This window comes from Mytilus edulis, chromosome 10 (genome assembly GCF_963676685.1).
Source record: "Mytilus edulis chromosome 10, xbMytEdul2.2, whole genome shotgun sequence".
NCBI classification, from domain to species: domain Eukaryota; kingdom Metazoa; phylum Mollusca; class Bivalvia; order Mytilida; family Mytilidae; genus Mytilus; species Mytilus edulis.
Genome location: NC_092353.1, coordinates 25,590,715 through 25,612,992, shown reverse-complemented (window position 1 = coordinate 25,612,992; position 22,278 = coordinate 25,590,715). Strand labels below are relative to the sequence as shown.

The 22,278-nt window shown below is 31.7% G+C and overlaps 2 protein-coding genes across 2 annotated transcripts; one reads left to right on the top strand and one right to left on the bottom strand.

The window, feature by feature from the left end:
- Positions 1-2,216: 2,216 nt before the first annotated feature.
- LOC139492073 (small ribosomal subunit protein bS6m-like) lies at positions 2,217-5,177 on the bottom strand. Its single transcript, XM_071280201.1, has 3 exons — positions 5,056-5,177; positions 2,820-2,959; positions 2,217-2,486 (listed from the first exon to the last, which is right to left on the bottom strand). The coding sequence occupies exons 1-3, from the start codon at positions 5,101-5,103 to the stop codon at positions 2,231-2,233; spliced, it is 444 nt and encodes a 147-aa protein (XP_071136302.1). The 5' UTR covers positions 5,104-5,177; the 3' UTR covers positions 2,217-2,230.
- Positions 5,178-5,337: 160 nt separating this feature from the next.
- Positions 5,338-22,256, top strand: LOC139492072 (ATP synthase subunit O, mitochondrial-like). Its single transcript, XM_071280200.1, has 8 exons — positions 5,338-5,416; positions 13,785-13,829; positions 14,271-14,381; positions 14,947-15,019; positions 16,002-16,061; positions 16,747-16,859; positions 21,120-21,206; positions 22,054-22,256. Exons 1-8 carry the CDS (start codon positions 5,390-5,392, stop codon positions 22,165-22,167), a joined length of 630 nt encoding a protein of 209 aa, XP_071136301.1. The 5' UTR covers positions 5,338-5,389; the 3' UTR covers positions 22,168-22,256.
- The last annotated feature ends 22 nt before the right edge of the window (positions 22,257-22,278 follow it).

Sequence of the window (22,278 nt, the reverse complement as noted above, 5' to 3'; positions counted from 1 at the left end):
TTGTACCCCGATGTTTAATACCATAAGTAGAAGGTTAGAATATATTTTGTGGGTTATGGGGTAAACAGTCTAGTTTCAAGACAATAAATTGGAGTTATCTTTTAAAAGCAAAAAAAAAAAATAAGTTCATTAGACCACATTCATTCTGTGTCAGAAACCTATGCTGTGTCAACTATTTAATCACAATCCAAATTTAGAGCTGTATTCAGCTTGAATGTTGTGTCCATACTAGCCCCAACTGTTCAGGGTTCAACCTCTGAAGTCGTATAAAGCTGCGCCCTGCAGAGCATCTGGTTTTTGTAATATTTGTAGTAAAGCTTAATGTTTAGGACATTTCAGCTTGTGCACTATTGTTCAACGAGTAACAAAAAACAATAACTAACTAGCAAACATGTTCATCCTATCCTACTTCTTGACCGTTGTTCTCTGTTGGGGCCTTTGAGAGAGTATGTTGCCGATTTTTTGTCGAGCCTGCGACTTTTGTCGCAGAAAGTTGACATAGGGATAGTAATCTGGCGGCGTTAGCTAACTTCTTAAAAGCTATATATTTTAGAAGGTAGAAGACCTGGATGCTTCATACTTTGTATATATATGCCTCATGTTACGAAGTTTCTGTCAGTCACATGTTTAATGTCCTTGACCTCATATTCATGGTTCAGTGACTACTTGAAAAAAAAGTTTGATTTTTTGTAATGTTAAATTCTCTCTTATTATAAGTAATTGGATAACTATATTTGGTATGTGCGTAGCTTGCAAGGTCCTCATGTCTGTCAGACAGTTTTCACCTGACCTCGACCTCATTTCATGGATCAGTGAACAAGGTTAAGTTTTGGTGGTCAAGTCCATATCTCAGATACTATAAGCAATAGGTCTAGTATATTGGGTGTATGGAATGACTGTAAGGTGTACATGTCCAACTTGTAGTGTTTTGGTCCGTTTTTCTCATACTGTATGCAATAGGTCTACTATATTTAGTGAATGGAATGATTGTAAAGTGTACATGTCTAGCTGACAGGTGTCATCTGACCTTGACCTCATGTTCATGGTTCAGTGGTCAAAGTTAAGTTTTTGATCCTTTTTTCTAATACTATATGTCACTTTATTGAATTGTTAGCTGTACATGCATGCCTGACATGGTTCATCTGACCTTGACCTCATTTTCATGGTTCATTGGTTAATGTTTAGTTTTCTTGTTTATGTTACAGTTGTAATAAAGATATTTAGGACTATCACCATAATATCAATGATTAGTAAAGAAGGCAAGACATTTCAGCGTGTGCACTCTTGTTTTAACATGTGCATGTTTGTTGTGACTACTCAGGCTGAAAATGTTACCCTATGAAAATAAAAATCATCAATTTGTTTAAAAAACCTACAAAGTGCAGAATGTGTTTCACATTTAACAGATTTTTAATAGAAATTTTACAGAAATATTAATCTAGATCTAAAAATAAATACTTCAACCAAGTGCCTGTCCCAAATTGTTATAAACTGTGTTAGTGGTTGTGATGTATCTTTATGTTTTTCATTCTTTAAGAATTTTGGTCCTGATAATACATCTTGTAAATTTTTCTCAATATTTCTATACTTTGTTGATATAGACCTTAATATATATTGTATAGACATGTGTTTTGATGAAGACGGTCTGGTTAGGCTTACTGTCTCATTGATATGTACCTGATATAAGATATAAGGAGATGTAGTATGAGTGCCAATGAGACAACTCTCCATCAAAGTAACAATTTGTAAAAAGTAAACCATTATTACAAATTTCAAGTAATCTCATAACACCATTATCTAATAGAAGAATCAGATTATTTCCAGGAACAATAGTTTAACTTCATTTTTTTTTCTATTCAAAAGATATTAAACTAAATTTGGTAATGAATGAATGAATGAATGAATGATTAAATGTCTTATCCTAAAACCAAGTATTGGCCATAAGTTTCAGTCCTTCAGTGCTGTGACCTTCACCAAGTCTTTATCATACCTAGAAAGCTCCATCTAAGATTGATCTGATTTTTTTGGATATTGACCAAACTTTATAATTCATATTGGAGCCAAGTGATGACAATAGTCTAACATGGTCTAGATCTTCAATCATGTTAACTAAAAGATGATTGGTTAAACTTCATGTAGTTACTTATAATGGCCTATCTGTTACCTGTGTTTTCATACTTTCTAAGCTGCTAAGATAATGAAATGCAAACTCAATCTAATTTATTTACATTTATTTCCACTTTAAATTTAATGAGAATTTTCCATATGTTTTTGCCAATCTCTTTGTCACTTTTTGTCTATAAATACGCTTTTCGTGTAAAGGGTCTGGAATTTCACCAAACTGACAAGGTCCATCAAGGCAAGGTTTTTTTAATTCTTGGTCAGTTCTTTCTAAGCCAGCTCTAACAACATCTCTGTGCTCTTTAAATCCTTGTTTGATTGGTTTCAAAGATTCAACAGGGGAATCAAAGTTTACCAGAAAATAACTGAAATAAACAATGTAAGTATATATACTTATTGTTCTAATCAATATATTTCTCTACCTAGAAAAAGATATCACAACTGTATCGTATGCCCTTAACCATTGTAACAATGATTTTGAATTCATTTAGTCTTTTTTGGATCAGATGCACAGACCAGAAAAATAGAAAAAAAAATAATGCCCCACTATTTACAAAAATGTATTATATAAATGCATAAAAACTTCAAACCAAATATATAATTAAAAGTCCCAATATAATAAATTCCCACTCAAAGTATGTCATTGTTTCACAATGTTTTTGCATTCATAGATTTTTCTGATTAAGAAACAAACTTACTGTCCTTCTTTGTGAATGGTATTATGTGCACGCATGTAGTAAGGAAGTTCTCTTTGCCCAAGATTTTCTATTTTACGGACAACTGAACCATTGCTCAACAAATTTTGGCAGCCTTTCTTTAATGCTTGTGCTACTTCAGGCTAAAAATAAATAGACAAAATATCATATTCCTGTATGCTTCAGTTGTTCACATGATAAAAAATCAAAAGAATATTACAATATCAAAATTTATCATTACATAGGTTGCAATGAATTACAGTAATTTCACAGTGAGAAAAAAAGTTTCACTGCTTATTTAAAATAAATTCGATAATTTCACTCCTCTGACCTCATACAACAGTAGGTGATGTCAAATTATTGCTATTAAATGGCATCAAAGCATATTGTAAATGTGTAGACAAAAAGATACAGTTCCTTGCAACTTTTACTAAATATTTAGTTTGTAAAATACTAGTTGCTCATTATGTCAATGTGCATTATAAAAAGAAAAACCTATTGAACAATTCAAATATCTAAAATTATTCAACTAGTGACTAAACAACACTCATGTGCTACAAGCATTAATTTAGTGAATTAATGTGTTGTTCAGTCACTCATTGAATATATTTCTATAATTGAATTCTTCGATTTAAAGTTAATCTTGAATATCCTAATGAACAAACAACAATACATTTCTTACATTCTTCACAAAAACAATTTACAATAAATAGTAAGAATAAAATAAATGTGATATTAGGAATTGGGACTGCATTTATTTTGGAAAATGTGATTCTTTCAACATGACCATAATCACCATCTTCGTGATCGTATTATTCATATATGTAATTACGGATGTAGAAAGAAAGCGGCCCAGGACAAAGGTGCATATTAACAAATGGAACCATGATGAACAAGATTTCCAGAGGATTACAGGAACAAATTAATATTCCATGAAAAAATTGAGTTATCTCAAAAACATGATTTTACATGGTGTTATACTGCTTATAGGGTCTGAGACGTTTTAGTCGTAAATATACTCAATATAAATTCAAGTTATCTTCAAGGAATGGATTGGTATACAATTTTTTTAAGCTGTCTACTTTTTTTAAATATTGTGTTCAACAAGTAATTTGCATATATAACTTACAAGACAAGCTTATCAATTTCCTGAAGTTAAATTGCACTTTTATTGAGCATACACAACAAATATCTTAATATTATATACTTTAATATTATTTTAAGTAGTATAACACCATATGTTCGGGACAAATCAATTTGTCCTTAGGATATTACTAAGTTCTTGCAATCCTCGGGAAATCGTGGTACCGCAAATAGTAACAGTAGGTGTACTACTACTAAGCTGCAGAACCCTCACTCTTCTGGTCCTTATTACATTTTTTTTTATTTTACAGACAAATTGTCAAAAAATATCAATAGGACCTAAGAGCTAAGGTTCTGCATCAACATTAGGTGGTACTCTTATAAATGTTATAATTTCTAAGTCAGAGAGCCATGGTGTAGTGCATGGGACTACTAACACAAAGGTTCCTGGTTAATTCCCATTCCCGGGAGAACATTTCAGGAACTTAATTTTCAGCTCTCCCTTGACACAATTCGCGAGTATAGCCTTGAGGAAACAATGATAGTCTGTTTGATGGGGATGAAAAATGGCTGACCCCTGTTAAGAGAGAGTCATATCTCTTGCGCGTAAAAGGGGGTCTCATTGGGGGGTTTGGATCCCGGATCCTGCTTACTGTTTTGTCAGATTCCTATATCCCACTTACACTATGTAGCAATTCTCATTTTTTGGTAAATTCCTGTGTCCCGCTAGACTTCATTTCCTGTTTTCACGGCTCAATAATTTGACTTTCACGTTCACGCTTACAAAGTTGGCAATTCTGCATCACGCTTAGACCCCAATGAGACCCATGTAAAAGACACCCTTGTAGATTATAAAAAAAAGAGCATGCTAATGCAGCTCTACAACTTACAAGGCCGCTATTGTATCCGCAAAGTGGAAGGGGATTAATATTATAAGTAGCAATAACTTGTTTCCCAATCCACTATAAATAAATATGTTTAAACTAAAGTCTTTTGATATCATCATGATCATAAAACCTAGAGGGTTTTTGTTAAGTGGTATGAGTGCCAATGAGACAACTCTCCATCCAAGTCACAATTTATATAAAAAGTAAACCATGATAACATAATTTAACAGATATGAATATATATTTTTCAAAATAATGCTCATCTTTACTCGTGCAAGTGTTCCACGCAATATGAGAGCCAATTCATAGGGAGGCATTCTGTGTATTTGGGATCTCAAACTCTAAAACATTCAACAATTTTGTCCTTCAGCTTCACATTAATGGAATGGACAATCTAAAAGGAGGAAAATTCACTTTCTTATATCATTTAAAATTATTTATATATGGTCGAAATAGATAAAATATGAAAAATAAGTATTGTTTACTGCACTTACTTATTTTTAAGCTTTGTATTTCGTTTTATGTATTCTATTATATGTACTCTAATTCTCTTCTTACGGAAATGTAGTACGAAATTTAGCCGTACCTTCCCTGAATTTAATCATGGCTGCCTCACGATTCGGCACTTTGGTAAAGATTATAATTATGATTGTCCTTTAACTAAATGAAATATGATGATTTATTTGCTTTTAATCGAAATAAGTAGATAAAAAGCAGTATTCTATTTAACAATTCAAGCTGTCTATCAAAAACTAACGCAGATAACGATGTTGAAAGTTTGACCTCGAAAAGTCAAAGTTTGGCGAACATGTTGAGAGCTTTTAACCTTTGAAAGGATTTACATTTGTTCAAGTATCGATTGCGCTAAATTTTTAAGAGAATAAAGTCCGTATCAGTACATTTAAAATAGCATACACCTTATCGCTATTCCCGGCTGACCCGTCCGCTTGAACTTTAAGTATTATTTTTTCAAACCCAATTTGCCAAAACTTACCTCCCTTGCATACACTAAAAATGATCTCAATGTTTTGCAAATTCTCCACGAGGAGGCCAAGTACTGATAAATACTTTACCAGAAACTGTTGCATTTAATAGTAAAAAGATATACTATATACTGTTTTCACTTCCTTAGTAGCAAGCAATTTATGAGTTTAGTGCAGGGGTATAAATCTATGAAAATGTTTGTTCCATAGGTACTTAATCACGATTCCTTAATTTTTGTCAATTTTATTAATTTAATATTGTTCACCCACTAGATCAACATTGAAACAGAAGTGAAGATGCTCCTCAACTCCATGAATGATATTTGCTATAAGAACAAAAGTGTATGACGGAAACGCAAAAGTTGTCTATTGGTGTAAAATTAGTTTGAAACGTTGGTGTGGGTATTGGGACAGTTCGCCCTAATAACATGTTCCCCCTGAGTCCGTTCCCCCTGAGTTCGTTCACCCAAAGAGTCCGTTCGCCCTACTAAAAAGTATTGATATTCAGGGCAATGAAGATGAATAAACTTATTCAGATATTTCTATGGTATACATTGTATATTCTTGAAATTTATTGAAACATTGAAATATTTAAAAGTTTATGGCTTGTTAAGCCGGATGATTAAATAATTCGGATCTCTGATTATTGTGATACTTGTCTTTTGATGGATTAATAATAATATAAATAAAAAACTAACATTTTGTTTTGATAAAATATAAAATTAAAGGGAAAATAATAAATTGATTTTGGCGATTACAATCAGTCTTCACGATGAACTTTTAAATCTACAGGCCCAGAGCTCAATTTTTGAAATTTTTTAGTTAGATTCTGTTGGCCTGTAGCCTGATTTTTACAGACCCAAGAGCAATTTTACCAGCCTGGGCTGTCACCAAGGGTCCGGAAACGGTCATATATGCCAGTCTTGACCTAAACTGAAAGTATTTTGTCCTAAATGAGTAATTGGGATTTAGGACAAATTTTATATTTTTACAGAAATAATTTCGGTCATTCAATGTCATTTCGTTGAGATCGAGTTTCTAACATTGTCCAAATCGCCATTTTGAACTTATTTTTTGTTTGTTATCCTTTTCCTGTAATAAAACTGCCACTCCAGTAAAGTGTTATAATCGCTTTCGCGTCGATCCGGACCCACGTCGATCCGGCCCAAGTCGATCAGTCCCACGTCGATCCGGCCCAAATGTAAGGTAGCAATACACAGTTAGGAAAAAAACTTAAAATTGACACTCTTAATTTTTAAACACCCTCTTTCCCCTCCTGTCTAACAAAGAAGGCTGTATATGTGTGTTATGCATGTATATACTTATAGAAAGAGAATCTTCCATAGATTTGATTTCTAATGGTCATAAGGGTGAAATATAATCCCTCTTGGGTGTAACCATGGCAACAATCTGCATTTTTTAGATACAAAATATAGCAAAAAAGGGGGGTGAACATGTCACAAAAGTCTCCAAAATTTGGTCAAAAGGAAAATTTCAATCAATTACAGTAATACCTTTCCTGAATCCATAGGTTTATATCTATCAAGTGGTCCCAAAAAAATCATATGCTTATCAGCTCGTTTTTCCATAAAATTGAATTGAAAAGATCGAGCGCAAAATCTTTGTTGATAAACACTACAATAATGTATGGACCTATGAACGGTACGGATAGGATAATACGGACTGTCAATCATATAAATGGCCTATAAAACATGTTAAAAACAATCTTAATGTTCATATAAACCCACTAAGAAGGCTATATTATTCTTCAATTATCTAAAAATCAATTTTATTGTACAAAAACTTTCATATTTAAAAAATTCACAGGGGCCATAATGCGAAACTAAACTTCTAACTGTGTATTGCTACCTAAAGTCGATCCGGCCCCAATAAAAAAATATATTTATAAGGAATAAAAATAAAGATATATATTAAAGTAATTCATAAATGTTTATGATTTTTATTATAATGTTAAAGGTGTACGGTAAAAAAAAATTAAAAAATATTTTCTTCAGATGAGTATAAAACAACTAGGTTGATTATGTTTTTATTACAAGTTTTCAAGGGTATAATTATATTACAACAATTCAGACATCAACATTAATCAGCAGTAATTAGCGTTTTCTTTCAATTGACTGTGATCCTAACAAGTCTTTCATCTTGTGTAATAACAAATAGTTACATATACAACGGTACAAGCCGATCCCCAAGCTGATACATACAAACTTTGTTTTTCTTTTAAGTTCTTAAAATTTCTTAAATTGAGAAATGTTGTTTGATTTGCCGAATCCTATCTATAAAAGAGAAGACATAAATTTATGAAAAATAGATCGATATAGGAAGATGTGGTGTGATTGCCAATGAGAAAACTCTCCATCCAAATAACAGTTTATAGAATCCTGTGATGTTACCTGAAAAAAATACAATTTATAATTATTATATACACCAACCTAAACCAGAAGATCAATTAATCAGGATTTGATTTAATTAAGTGATTACAAGTGGCATTACCTTAGTTCACAATCATCAGACAATTGTTGAATAAACAAACCAATTATAGACTAATGATTTGATTAATCAAGTCATTATGATGAGTTAAATTTAATAGGTTCCAGTGGACTGTAAATATTTATTTAGATATTCTGTGTATGAACAAAAAGAAAATGAAATTGCCATGAGTTAAACTTAAAGTTATCATGGAAAATAACTTCATATTTTAAAATATGTTGAAGCTGCTATACAACCAACGACACAATAACAATCATTTTCGTATCGATTTAAAATAGTTCTTTAACTGGTACTCCAATACTTCACCAGGGATCTCCATGGCCTGTTTAACGATGGCGCCCCGCCATCGTTCAAATGTCTTGCGCCATCGTCAAATGACTTGCGCCATCGTTAAATTGTCTTGCGCCATCGTTACATTGTCTTCCGCCATCGTTAAAAACTTCATCGTTTTTTGCAGCCCGACGCCATTTTTTTCCAATTATAATCAAATGCATGTAATTGCATAACCCTTAGGCTTTTTATGTTATAATCCAATACAGTTCTAACGCCTGAGGGATATCCGGATTAAGATCGCTAATCACTTGTACCTGAGCTTGTACAGGTAGATCAACAAACCACACAGGAGAATACTATCTGAGGAAAGACGATCCATTTGTCGAATTAATCAACTAAGTTTTAGCAAATGATTATGATAATTTAGATTAAATAAAAAAATTAATAATCCAGTTACAAAGAAAACAGTTTAACAAGTCGAACACGTGCTTTATTTTGACTTACGCAATCAGCATCCCCCTTTTTTTTATTAGAAGTACAAAATAAGACGCAAAACAGTAAATATTATTTCATTGCAAATAACTTGAATACTGCTGTAACGATAATTTAGAATTACTTTAAAACTTTAACAGTAAAAACTTAAATATTTCCTGTAAAGAAATATCGTATCGTAATTCCGAATTCATTTCGTATATTACAATCAAATTGATACATCCGCATTTCCGGTTTCTATTCAGACTCGAAAGATGCATGTTGCACAGCATCAATTTGACAGATAAAGTCATTAAAAACGTTTTCATTTGTCAATGTTTGCTTTACAAATCTCTTTAACCTTTTACATAACCCGTACGAATCGTTTTGTTGTTGCTGCAAATCAGCCATACCGGTAATGGGTTCTGAATATGACAACTGTCCATGAAAAATAAGCTCCACATCATTTGATTTTTAACCCCCATAACAATTACCAAAAATACAAGAAATCTACATGGGGACCTTCATGACAGCTTTTGGTCATTCTCGACTAAAGGGGGACCACGACGACTTGGCATTTGAATGGTTAAAAACGGCAATAAATGAAAATATTGATACTTCAAATTCTATAATGAAAATTCAAATAAATATAATTTAAATAAGCAATGATTTAGCATGTTCACCATTCCTTGTATAGAGGGATAAAATACTTCAGATCGCGCTACACTATACAGCGTAGACACGGTTTGTGATATGAAAGTTCCTCCATCGTTCAATTTTCATCCATGGAGATCCCTGCTTCACTTGCCTGTTGTCATCCATTATCGGACACTTTTTGCAAATTCCATTTATACTGTGTCACAAATTCCTCCAAGAATATATATATATAGTTATTTCTTATTTTATTATGGGGCCGGATCGACTTGGGGCCGGATCGACGTGGGACGGATCGACTTGGGCCGGATCGACTTTGGGCCGGATTGACTTGGGGCCGGATCGGTTTGGGGCCGGAACGACCGGATACCTTATAATCCTGAGGGCCCTCCTAATAACTATAGAAATGCCTCTGGGAAATATTGGCTAATGATCGCTAATCTCTTTACCTGTGTTTTTAATTAATTTTTTTTATTGATCACGAGCTCAGAACTAATATTTTAAAGAAATTAAAAGTTCATAACAACTGTCTGCATTATTTTATTACTTTTCTCAGCTTAGACAATTGTCAATTCTGATTTAAAATTAAATTAAAATTAAATTAATTTACGTAGAACAAAATATTGTTTCACTACAAACACACGTGCTTTGTTTACTAATACGCATGCTTGAAATTCTATTCCGCAAATTAGACACTAAATCGTAAACTCAAAATGATTTCATGCTAAATTAAACAAGTCCAACTATTATAATGAATATTCAAACACTATTAACCCTTAGACTGCTGCATTCATTTCTATTGTACTTTTGTGTATTGCTGAATAAAATTTTAATCACTGATGAAATAAACATGTTCACTTACAATTGCTGTATCTTTGTAAATATTGAATATTCATCAATAAAAGTTATATAAAAAAGTATTGTTACATTTGTAGATTCTGTATTGTTTATTTATTTTATTTTTGTGTGAGTCTCTGGTCATTTTTTACCTGTACAGGTGCAAATAGAGGTAAACAAAGGTAAACTTATTTTTTTCATGTTTTATTAACGAATCCATCAATGTAAAAGTATCCATGACTTCAGAATTGAACCAATATATAAAAATCTCTTTTAAAAACTAGTTCCATTGTGATTATCAAGTTTCTTCTAGAACCAACAGCCTTTTTGATGCAAATATTTCCCGGTATTTTCCTCCGACTTTCACTGCGCCGACTTTTACTTCCATGTACAAATATATATATACGACAAGTTCATTGTTATAGCTTTCATCAATAAATAATCTTGACAAACTTAAAGTTCGGATCTATCGATGTCAGTCAATATTGATTCACATTTGAAAGGCGAAATGATAAACATCGCAAATCCTGTTTCATGTCATCCATTTTGGACAAGGTCTGGGAATCCCGGTGGTTCTCGCTTTAAAAGTCTTCTGTTCGCAGTTTTGATAGAATACATCTATTTCCATCTATTATATCTTCTGTTCTCGTCCAAATCCTTTTTATCGGCCGCCGCTGTTAAATCGTTATCATTGAAATACTTCTGAACGTGTTGGCCATTTCTCCAAATAATATCCGCCATTTTGTCACTTTTTTCATCAAAAATTTTCACTTTCCGTTTTATCGCTTATACCTGATCTAAAGTCAAGAGACACTCGAAAGAACGCAGATTTTTAACCAATCAGAATCCATACAAGTCGAAACTGCCGCAATCTCATGAATATTGACTCCGCCCATTCCATGGTAACTGTGTAAACAAACGAGTTACGGAAAACGACTATAGTCGCGTGTAGCAGTAGCGGACTGCTTTATCGGAACGACAATAGTCGCGCGTAGCAGTCTAAGGGTTAAAGGTAAAACAGTTAAAAAGCCGACGATTTCCTGTGAATTTGATAAACAAAACTAATGCCGTAAATGAGTCCGTAATTGTTCGTTTTACTATTGTCGTAAAACATCCGGTTATAATCTTGGCTTCAAAATCGAAAGAAACGTAAGCGAAGTTTGAGAAATTTATCGTTTTGAGTCATTAAAATCATTTCATTTTTAAACTGTTGCCTTCCTTTTATTGCTCAAGATTGATTTTAAGGAAAATGGTAGGGAAATTTCTGAAGTAAATGCGATGCAACAGTTAAACAAGTTCGTTAATGCTACGAGTATCATATGACTGTATGAGCATACACACAATCTTTGTTTGAAAAAGGGCACCAACTTTTAAGTTATCCCAAAATGACCGAAATTAGGGGAAAAAATTTCCGGATCCTTGGCTGCCACTCAGCTTGAAGACTACAATGTTCTGTCAATTTTTTAACAAACTTTACAACATATTTTGTTCAAATACTTAAAATTATACGACTAGACAACAATAACAAAAAAAATAAAAATCAGGGCGAATGGACCCTCAGGGCTTTCCATTGAAATTGAAGTAGAAGGCTGAATTAAAATTATAGGCGGCTGTAACATGCGTTCTGCGAAGCTGGACGCCCACCAAGCTGTAAGCTTGGTGCCTTATGGCAGGGGGTCTGGGTGCCGCTCAAGGCCCCCAGAAGCTCTGGAATAAATAGAGCAAAATCCTGCATTCTCGCAATCTCCTAGCACCTAATTTCATCTTTCAAATTACCATTTTTTATGTATGAAATTAAAGAAAGAAAAAAAATCTCAAAGAATTTTTTTTTTTTTTTATGTTATAGTTTTTTATTTTCATTACCTTATGCTTAAAATTCATTTACTTTTAAAAGAGATTTATTTATATAATAATCCAGTTTGTTAAAAATCTTGATCGATTTATTTTGCAGAACTATGTGCATTTGTAAACAAATGACCCCCTTTTCTCTCTAAAGACTGTTACGCGCAACTAAAATCATACAATTATTCTTCAAGCATTGACAGAAAATTGATATATCCTCTGATTTTCTCTTTTTTTGTAAACTGTTCAATAAGTCGGATACATAAATCATTTGGAAATGTTATTTTAATATTTGAGGTCGAGTTGACAATATTCCACTTTCGTTTTTGACCTTGATTCTCTGAACACCACGTGGGCTTTGAAAAATGAACTTCAAAAGATACTGTTTTCCAGATTCTGAACAATATGATCTACAGTACACTTTCTTTAATTTGACTGATATTATTCCATAACATAAGATTGTCATCCTATCTGATTGTCTTCACGTTTTAAAAGTAAAAAGAGCCAACGAGTTAATGACCATCGGAACGTCTCTATTGTTATCATTCAATGACCACCGGAACGTCTCTCTTGTTATCTTTGAAAAGAAACTATGCATTCTGACTTTAAATAGACAACCAATCAGTGACCTGAATTCAGAGGTTGAACAGGCAAAATCCGTTGATCATGCAGCAAATTTGAAGTTTTTAATATTCAGTCTTTAAAAGAGTGTGGAAGCATTTATGGAGGTTCATAGAATAAAAAATAAGTGGCAAAAAGAATAAAGAAAAATGGTTAAAAAAAGTAAAATTTTAAATAGAGAATGTGATGCTAAAATTTAAAGAATAGAAAATTACAACCTAAAAAATTACAGAATACAGAAACAAAGGACCCCATCCAGACCCTCCTAATTTCACATCTTATTCCAATGTAAACATTTAATGCAAATATATTGACAAGACTGCACATGCATGCTCAAAAATCTAAATGACCTGTTCTAAAATTCTTAACAAAAGTAAAATTCTGTCAACCAAGATTCGTTCCTGTAACTTTAAACCAAAAACAAATATTGTAGATCGCATAGAAATGTGTCTTAATTTTACTTAGACCTAGGATAGTGCTTTAACAACACAACTTGAAAGAATAAATTTTTAAAATCAATGAAAAAGGGCATAACCCATCAAAATGAATTGTGCACAAATACAAACACTGTAATATTACTTCAAAATACTCAAATTACAAATATAAGAGTACCCCATTGTACTGAAAGCTGATTGAAAGTTCATCTGACAGAAGTAAACTTTGCAGAGTTTGGAAATTGAGTTTGGCGTAAATCTTTAGGATCTATATTTCTTGTCTCCTTCATCTATATACATTTATCTAAATACATGTACCTCTCAGCAGATACATTGAATTCTGAAATTTCATAGTCATATCTGTTGTTATTTTAGGTCAGACAGTTTAGCTCTTCAGCTGTAAGAAACCAACTAGTTACAGTAAGTTTATTTATTAAGGGACACTTTTATAATTCATAGGAGGGTTTGTTTAAATGAGAGTCAACACCACTTAGGATTATAAGTACATGTATCACTAATACCTGAAATGTATATACACAGTGTATTAGTAAAAGATTAGTTTATGTTTATTTATTAAATGATTAATGGACACTTTTATAATTCATGGAGGGTTTAGATTTTGTCTGTACAGTGTAAAGTGTCGTCAGCTTTAAATCTAAGGAACCTCTAAATCTGAAGATATTAAAAAAATGATAAGCTTGATATTGATTCTAGAGCCAAATGTTTTGTATATATTTACATATAGCATCCAAAATGTTTTTTTTGCAAGTTTAATATGCCTATTGATTTCTAACTACAAATTAGAGTCTTAGTATAAGGAATTTGATACATTGATTTTGTAATTATAAGTGACTTTTGCAGCCACCAGTTCAGGTATTTGGTATTGAAGGCAGATATGCTACAGCAATGTACTCTGCTGCTACAAAACAGAAGCAGTTAGATTCAGTAGAAGGTGAATTGAAGACTTTGAAGGTAAGACATTATAGTGCATTTTAAAAAATATTTTTTACGCTGACATTATTAAGTCAAATACAATTGGTAATTATTTAATTTTTATTGGTTAATATTCTGCATTGATTGACAATTGAAATGATCCATGAACCAGTTTAATTTTTAGGTGCTTTTAAATTGATTAATTTTACTTGTCATGATTTTTTTTTTTTCTCATTTTTCAATGCCGATATCATGAATATGAAACAATGGACAGTCAACATTTCGACTTGACAGCATTTATCCCAGTTCAACAAATATTGCTATTACACAACTCTTTACTCTGACTCTGAAAATAGAAAAATGATTGGAGCTGCATTATTTTTGCTCAAATTGGATACACATTTCAAAGAGATATGGATTTAGATCATGTAATCCTTGCTGTGAATCATTAAATAACAACAGTATCTGTGTAAATTGAGGGACAGTTTAGAGTTAATTTATGGAAATTGATAAAAAAAAAAAAATGGTTGAGGAATATTTTAGGTTTACAGGATAGATGCTGTTAATTATTTTTTAACAGCTTTATACTTGTTTTTTTCTTCAGAAACTTATTAAAACCGATAAGCCTTTTGCAGAATTCCTACAGAATCCAACATTTAGTCGCACAGAAAAGAAAGGTAGATTATTGTAAAACTCATCTAAGCAGTACAGTCTATGTTGTTCTTTTTATACAACTGCAAAACATTATACGGTCGTATGTTGGTATCACGTCGTCCGAAGACATTTGGTTTTCTGACAATAACTTAAGTATAAGTAAACAGAAATCTATGAAGTTTAAACACAATGTTTATGAACACAAAAAGAAGGTTGGAATTGATTTTTGGGGTTATGGTCCCAACAGTTTAGGAATTAGTGGCCAAAAAGGGGCCCAAACAAGCATTTTTCTAGTTACATGTGCACCAAACAATAACTTGTGGAATGGCATATGGATCTCTCTGAAATTATACCACAAAGGGATGGTAAAAACATGTGCTAGGTGAAGCAATTCTTCTTCTTTTTTTTTTTTAAAGTAGTTCGACAGTATTCTTTGTAAAAAAAAATTGAACCTTTTGTAAAGGTTTGAATGTTTTATGGCATTAGTCCACCATGAATTTAATGACTTTTGTAACCCTTTCATAAGTTTACATGGAAAATCTGATGAATCTTTACAAAGTGTGCTATTGTAATAACAAAGCAGAGTTCTTATTGAAAAAAATATGTGCAACTTTTTATACGCCCGTTTACAGTGTTAAAGGAAAAATTCATGATGTTTACTTTTGTTCTTTTTTGTGTTATAGTACTGTTGTATTTTATCAAAATTAATAAATGCTAATTACTTTTAGGTTTTGTTATTTCTTTTGCCTAATTAGTGGTTATTTTAAGAAGATTTTTTTTTTTAATGATAAATAAACTTAAATGTGTTTAAAAAAACTTAATAACTGGTTATGTGAGTTAGCCAATTCAAGTTGAAAAATTCAAAAAGTGTTTAAATTTAATATAAGAAATAAAATTTAAAAGTTGTTGTGGAGCAAAACAACTGACATTTAGATATATGTTATCTATAAAGGGAAATTAATTTTGTTTAATATGTTTGTCTAATATTTTGGTTTGAAATTCCAGACACACTGACAAATATTGCAAAGAAACAAAAATATTCAGATCTAACAAGTAATTTATTCGGTAAGTATAATAATTTAAGGTCAAAATAGTGAAAAACAACCTTAAAAAAAGACTTTTATATATATATAAATATATCAAAATGAAATATCAATTACACATCCAGCTTTTGGGATATTCTACCATGTGTTTTTCTGTGAGATTCTTCAGCACTATATATAAATATATATATATAGTGCTGAAGAATCTCACAGATAAATATATATATATATAGTGCTGAAGAATCTCACAGAAAATATATATAGTGCTGAAGAATCTCACAGAAAAACACATGATAGGATATCCCAAAAGCTGGATGTGTAATTGATATTTCATTTTGATATATTTGTCATCTATCATGTCTATTTTGATGCAAAATAGTAGCTTAAATTTGTATTTACTCATTCATATATGTATTGCAAATACAAGATTGTCTTTTAAAAACAAAACGAATACAATATACAGGATATGTGTCTGTAATTTATTTCCCATTGTTTCATCATGATCTAATGGTAGTGAAACCTTCAAAATGAAATAAAAGACAAAAGACACACTACATGTTCACCACCAATTGGAGAAAATTAACTGGATAGAGGCCAAACAATCTATTTTATAGACATGATTATAGGCATTTGTGTAACCATATTTGTGAGGCTCATATTCTCTGTGTAATATTATCTGAATGACAAAAGAAAATTTATTTTGATAGGTGCATTAGCAGAAAATGGTAGACTAAATAAATTGTCTGGTGTTTTGGATGCCTTTGAGAAAATTATGAGTGCTCACAAAGGCGAGGTACAGTGTGTTGTCACCACAGCTAAGGTAAAAATACAAATTAGTCAGTAAACATCTCATACTCGTATAGGACTTTATTTTCATCCTATGGTTTTCCAAGGTTAGTGATATGATATCGGAGATAAATGTTGTATTCCTATTCATTCCATGTACACAAGATAATTTTAAACTGTAAGACAATAATATAAAAAAGAAAATTAAAAATTAATGAAATATTGTAAATTTAGGTATCATTGCATGCATTTATTATTGCAATTTTGTCTTTTAAGATTAAAATGCGATTTTAATTTTTGTGATATTCAGAAAAATCCTGTTTAATTCATATAATTTTTTTTAAATGGTAGTTTAAATTATTACAATTATAACCCTGTCAAATTTTTTGCTATCTAGAAAACATTACAATAATATCTGAATTAACAGTAACAACAAAATAACTCTCACAAACCAAAAGTAGTCCTGTACTGATGAATATGGTGAAATAAAAGTGAGATAACCTAAGCATATAATAAACTGCTTAGCACAAATAAATGCTGTATGGAGAATTTGTTTATAAGATAACAACCTAACAGGACAGTAGACTGAAAAAACATCTATAAACTACCCACATAATGCATTGAAAAATGGAAAAATCCTGGAATTTCAATAACTCACTTCAGGCCTTGTTATGTCCTTGACATCTATAAAAATTAAAATGATAATTGATAAGTTACATTTACAAACTTATCTCCCTTTCTTGAACAGTTTTGCAGTGTATTATTACAATACAAATACATTTATTAAGCCAATATACATTGATTTACTATTAGGTCAGAATGTTGTTTGAGGACATTACTTATATATTCTATAAAGATCTGCTCATTATATTTACGTTGATCTCGCCTGTAAATGCATGAAATGTTTACAACTAGACATTAGCAAGCTGTAATTTATATATTTGTACATTTATCTATGTATTTTTATATGGAACAATCAACTTTAAAATGTCCTTGAGATGCTAAAAAAATTTCCACCAGTAATCCTTGATAGGATCAACTTTATACGTACTGAATTATGATTAACAACCATGACTTACTGTTAAATGTTGTCTTCATAAAGTTCAGGAAAACAATGTTCAATGCAGGCTCTTTATTTTCATGCCCCCAACATAGTGGATGAGGGGTATTATGTTTTTGCCCTTGTTCGTATGTATGTACATCCCAAAGTTTGTATGTGTTCTCTAACTTTAGTTTTTTTCAACCAAATGTTATGAAACAGATTAAGTATGAATTTGGTGGCGTCACTTAAACCGTTCGAGAGTCATGTCCCTTTACATAGGAAAAAAATGTTGACATTATTGTTTTGGTTCTGTAAAATTAGTTATGCCCTTTACAAATGGAAAAATTGCTGAATTTTTAATTTCGTTTCTCTTATTTAAGTTTTCCTCAACCAAATGTTGTGAAATTTATACACAATGCTTACAACCACAAAATACAGAATAATTTGTAATTTTGGTGGTGTCACTTTAGGCTTAAATTAAAATATTGTTTGTTTGCCCTTTACCGACCGACCCTATCAATTCGTTCCGCCTGAAAATCTTTTATTTGTATTTACCAGCATGATTTTATTTTATTTTATTTTTTCGTTCCTACCAAAAATCTTATATTTGTATTTCCCGCTCAAAACTTTTTTACCGGAATCCTCGGGTTTTATCTTTACGTATAAGGTCCAGTCCGTTTGGTATCACCTGAGCGTTTGACATGAACACTTGCATTTGAAGTTTCAAAGCATTTGTTTGAAATCCATGTTGAACGCTTTCTGAAATCATGATATGAAGTACGTTACTCTGTACCTTTAAACTTAAAGAGCAGGGTTCATTTACAAAAAAGTTCGTTTGATACAAAAGTATTTACGTGTGTACAAACTAATTTGTAAACGGACGTTGTATTCTATGTAGGGATGGCCTTTTGTGATCCGCATATCAGAATGATTATGTTAACGATGCCGCTAAATTATTTATATCTGACATGAACCAAAAGTGACAAAACCCTGTAAAGTGGAGAATATCTGGCAGTAAAATCGCCAAGTTTTCCATACAGATCATTTATAAATGTGATGCAAAATACGTGACAATTGAGTTTTAAGTCTTATAGCATTTTTATTGGAAAAAAAGGCACACACGAAATAGGGCTCTTCACGGTTAGTTCGGCCATATTGGATAGGGGGCAGATTTTTTGGAAGGAGGTGGAAATGGTATGAAAGTGTGGGAAATCCTATGTGTGTTTCCAAGCAACAGCTCTGTTTTAATGATGTTTTCCCGTATTTTTCACACCATTTTTATGCCCCACCTACGATAGTAGAGGGGCATTATGTTTTCTGGTCTGTGCGTCCGTCTGTTCGTTCGTTCGTTCGTTCGTCTGTTCGTTCGTCCGTCTGTCTCGCTTCAGGTTAAAGTTTTTGGTCAAGGTAGTTTTTGATGAAGTTGAAGTCCAATCAACTTGAAACTTAGTACACATGTTCCTTATGATATGATCTTTCTAATTTAAATGCCAAATTAGAGTTTTGACCCCAATTTTACGGTTCACTGATAGAAAATGATAGTGCAAATTTCAGGTTAAAGTTTTTGGCTTCAGGTTAAAGTTTTTGGTCAAGGTAGTTTTTGATGAAGTTGAAGTCCAATCAACTTGAAACTTAGTATACATGTGCCCTATGATATGATCTTTCTAATTTAAATGCCAAATTAGAGTTTTGACCCCAATTTTACGGTTCACTGAACATAGAAAATGATAGTGCAAATTTCAGGTTAAAGTTTTTGGCTTCAGGTTAAAGTTTTTGGTCAAGGTAGTTTTTGATGAAGTTGAAGTCCAATCAACTTGAAACTTAGTATACATGTGCCCTATGATATGATCTTTCTAATTTAAATGCCAAATTAGAGTTTTGACCCCAATTTTACGGTTCACTGAACATAGAAAATGATAGTGCAAATTTCAGGTTAAAGTTTTTGGTCAAGGTAGTTTTTGATGAAGTTGAAGTCCAACCAACTTGAAACTTAGTATACATGTGCCCTATGATATGATCTTTCTAATTTAAATGCCAAATTAGAGTTTTGACCCCAATTTTACGGTTCACTGAACATAGAAAATGATAGTGCAAATTTCAGGTTAAAGTTTTTGGCTTCAGGTTAAAGTTTTTGGTCAAGGTAGTTTTTGATGAAGTTGAAGTCCAATCAACTTGAAACTTAGTATACATGTGCCCTATGATATGATCTTTCTAATTTAAATGCCAAATTAGAGTTTTGACCCCAATTTTACGGTTCACTGAACATAGAAAATGATAGTGCAAATTTCAGGTTAAAGTTTTTGGTCAAGGTAGTTTTTGATAAAGTAGAAGTCCAATCAACTTGAAACTTAGTATACATGTTCCCTTTGATAAGATCATTCTAATTTTAATGCCAAATTGGAGAATTTATTCCAATTTCACAGTCCTTTAAACATAGAAAATGATAGTGTGAGTGGGGCATCCGTGTACTGTGGACACATTCTTGTTACCTCTATTATGAAAATCTGCCCGCTATCCAATATGGCCGAACTAACCGTGAAGAGCCCTATTTGTAACACTCTAGGGACTTTTTCTACTAGTAATTTATGTCTGCCTGGACATTATCTTACCAGTACAAAGTTATCTCTTATATATTTTTTTTTCAAAACTAATAGTCCCAGCGGAAAACTTATTTGCAAAAACAAACGGACAAAAAAATGACATTATGCAGATTTTGTATCTATAAAATAAAATATTTTACCTACCTGCCTACCCATGACAAATAATATACCGAGCCAAGTTATTTTTTTTGGGAAACAAAATAAAATGTTTTACCTACCTACCTACCCTGTTTCAAAACATAGGGTCGGAAAAGGGCAAACAAACAATATTTTAATTTAGGCCTTATCTGTTCTAGTGTAATGCCCTTTCAAATGGAAAAATTGATGATTTTTTTTTGTTTCCATTTTCTAACTTAATTTAGCCTCAACCAAATGTTATGAAACTTATGAAAGAATGCTTGTTACCTGAAAACACAGATCAGGTATGAATTTTGGTGGTGTCACTTTTACTATTCTAAAGTTATGTTCCTTTACAAATGGGAAAATTGGGTTCCTGTTCTCCAACTTATTTACCGTTCTTCAGTTATGTCACTTTATAACTTTTATGTAACCTTTTAATATATATGATATGCAAGCGGAAGCATCATCTGTGCTCCATGGACATATTCCCCATTTATTAAGATTTTTAATGTAATCTGTATAAATTTTGCAGGCTATGAGTGCAACAAATGAGAAAGAAATCAGAACAGTTCTACAAAGTTTCTTAAAACCAGGAGAGAAATTATTCTTAACATTGGAGGTATGGTATTATCTTTGATCTTAAAGGAAATAGATTTAGAATTATTATCCTCTCTATTTTCATCATCAGTTGACAATGTGAACCACTGGTAATTTAATTAAGTCGAACATTGGCATCATTTGAATGGTATCTTCTAGTATGATTCAACTTTGAAGTATCAATTTGGATTTTTTTTTCTTAAGTTTTACTTGTCAGTCAGTGCCATTTAACTGTTAAATAGAAATACTGTAGTGAACAAAATCAGCTTGAGAAAAGAAAAAAAAAAAAAAATATCAAGCATATAATTTGGTATGCCAGCTACATGTTTCTTCTACATTAGACTTGTCAGTGGCAATCAAATGAAAATAGGTGGAAGTCCAAATAAAATATGAAGATGGAGAGCATTGAAACCTTCTCACCAAAAATCTGTTTACATATGCATTGGAGTAGATGTTGGTTTGTTAAATGTAGTGAAACCAAATGGCAAAGAAACATGAGGATGTTTTAGCACTTGTCTTTGCTAAAGTTCAAAATTTGAAGTTCTTTAGTTATCCTTATACACAAAGAGGTATTGCAATTTACAAAAAATCTTAATAAAACTAGACTTGTAAAGTGTGTAAACAATGCAAGATAATAGTCTATACATTTCTGTCTGAAAAGCTTTTTCTTCATAAAACCAGAGCAGATATGTAGCTAATGGACCAAGAAACCTATTTTTATACAAGATTTAAGCAGCTAATAAATGTAAAGGTGACAAAAATATTTTAATATATCATGATTTGTCTGAAGGTTTTAATATGTATATTTTCTATTACATAGTATGTTGGAGATGCAAGTTATAATGATAAATAATTATTTATAATTACAGACTGATCCCAAATTGATTGGTGGCATGGTGGTTTATATTGGAGACAAATATGTTGATATGTCTATGGCATCAAAAATCAACACATATACCAACTTAATTAAACAAGCTGTATAATGACTAACATTCATAGATATTTGTGATCAAACTTTATTTAGAAGTGAAGTTGTATTTAACATTTGTTGAATAGATTTTGACCAACTCTATTATTTGTTTCTTTTCATTCAG

What these genes read in the sequence shown, in the direction of transcription:
- LOC139492073 (XM_071280201.1), bottom strand. Translation starts at nt 5,103, where the DNA reads ATGCCTCCCTATGAATTGGCTCTCATATTGCGTGGAACACTTGCACGA. An exon ending in TGCGTGGAACACTTGCACGA is followed by an intron (nt 2,960 to 5,055) that starts GTAAAGATGAGC and finishes ATTTATTTTTAG; the next exon opens with CCTGAAGTAGCACAAGCATT. An exon ending in ACCATTCACAAAGAAGGACA is followed by an intron (nt 2,487 to 2,819) that starts GTAAGTTTGTTT and finishes TGTTTATTTCAG; the next exon opens with TTATTTTCTGGTAAACTTTG.
- LOC139492072 (XM_071280200.1), top strand. Translation starts at nt 5,390, where the DNA reads ATGGCTGCCTCACGATTCGGCACTTTG. An exon ending in CCTCACGATTCGGCACTTTG is followed by an intron (nt 5,417 to 13,784) that starts GTAAAGATTATA and finishes TTGTTATTTTAG; the next exon opens with GTCAGACAGTTTAGCTCTTC. An exon ending in GTGTTGTCACCACAGCTAAG is followed by an intron (nt 16,860 to 21,119) that starts GTAAAAATACAA and finishes TAAATTTTGCAG; the next exon opens with GCTATGAGTGCAACAAATGA.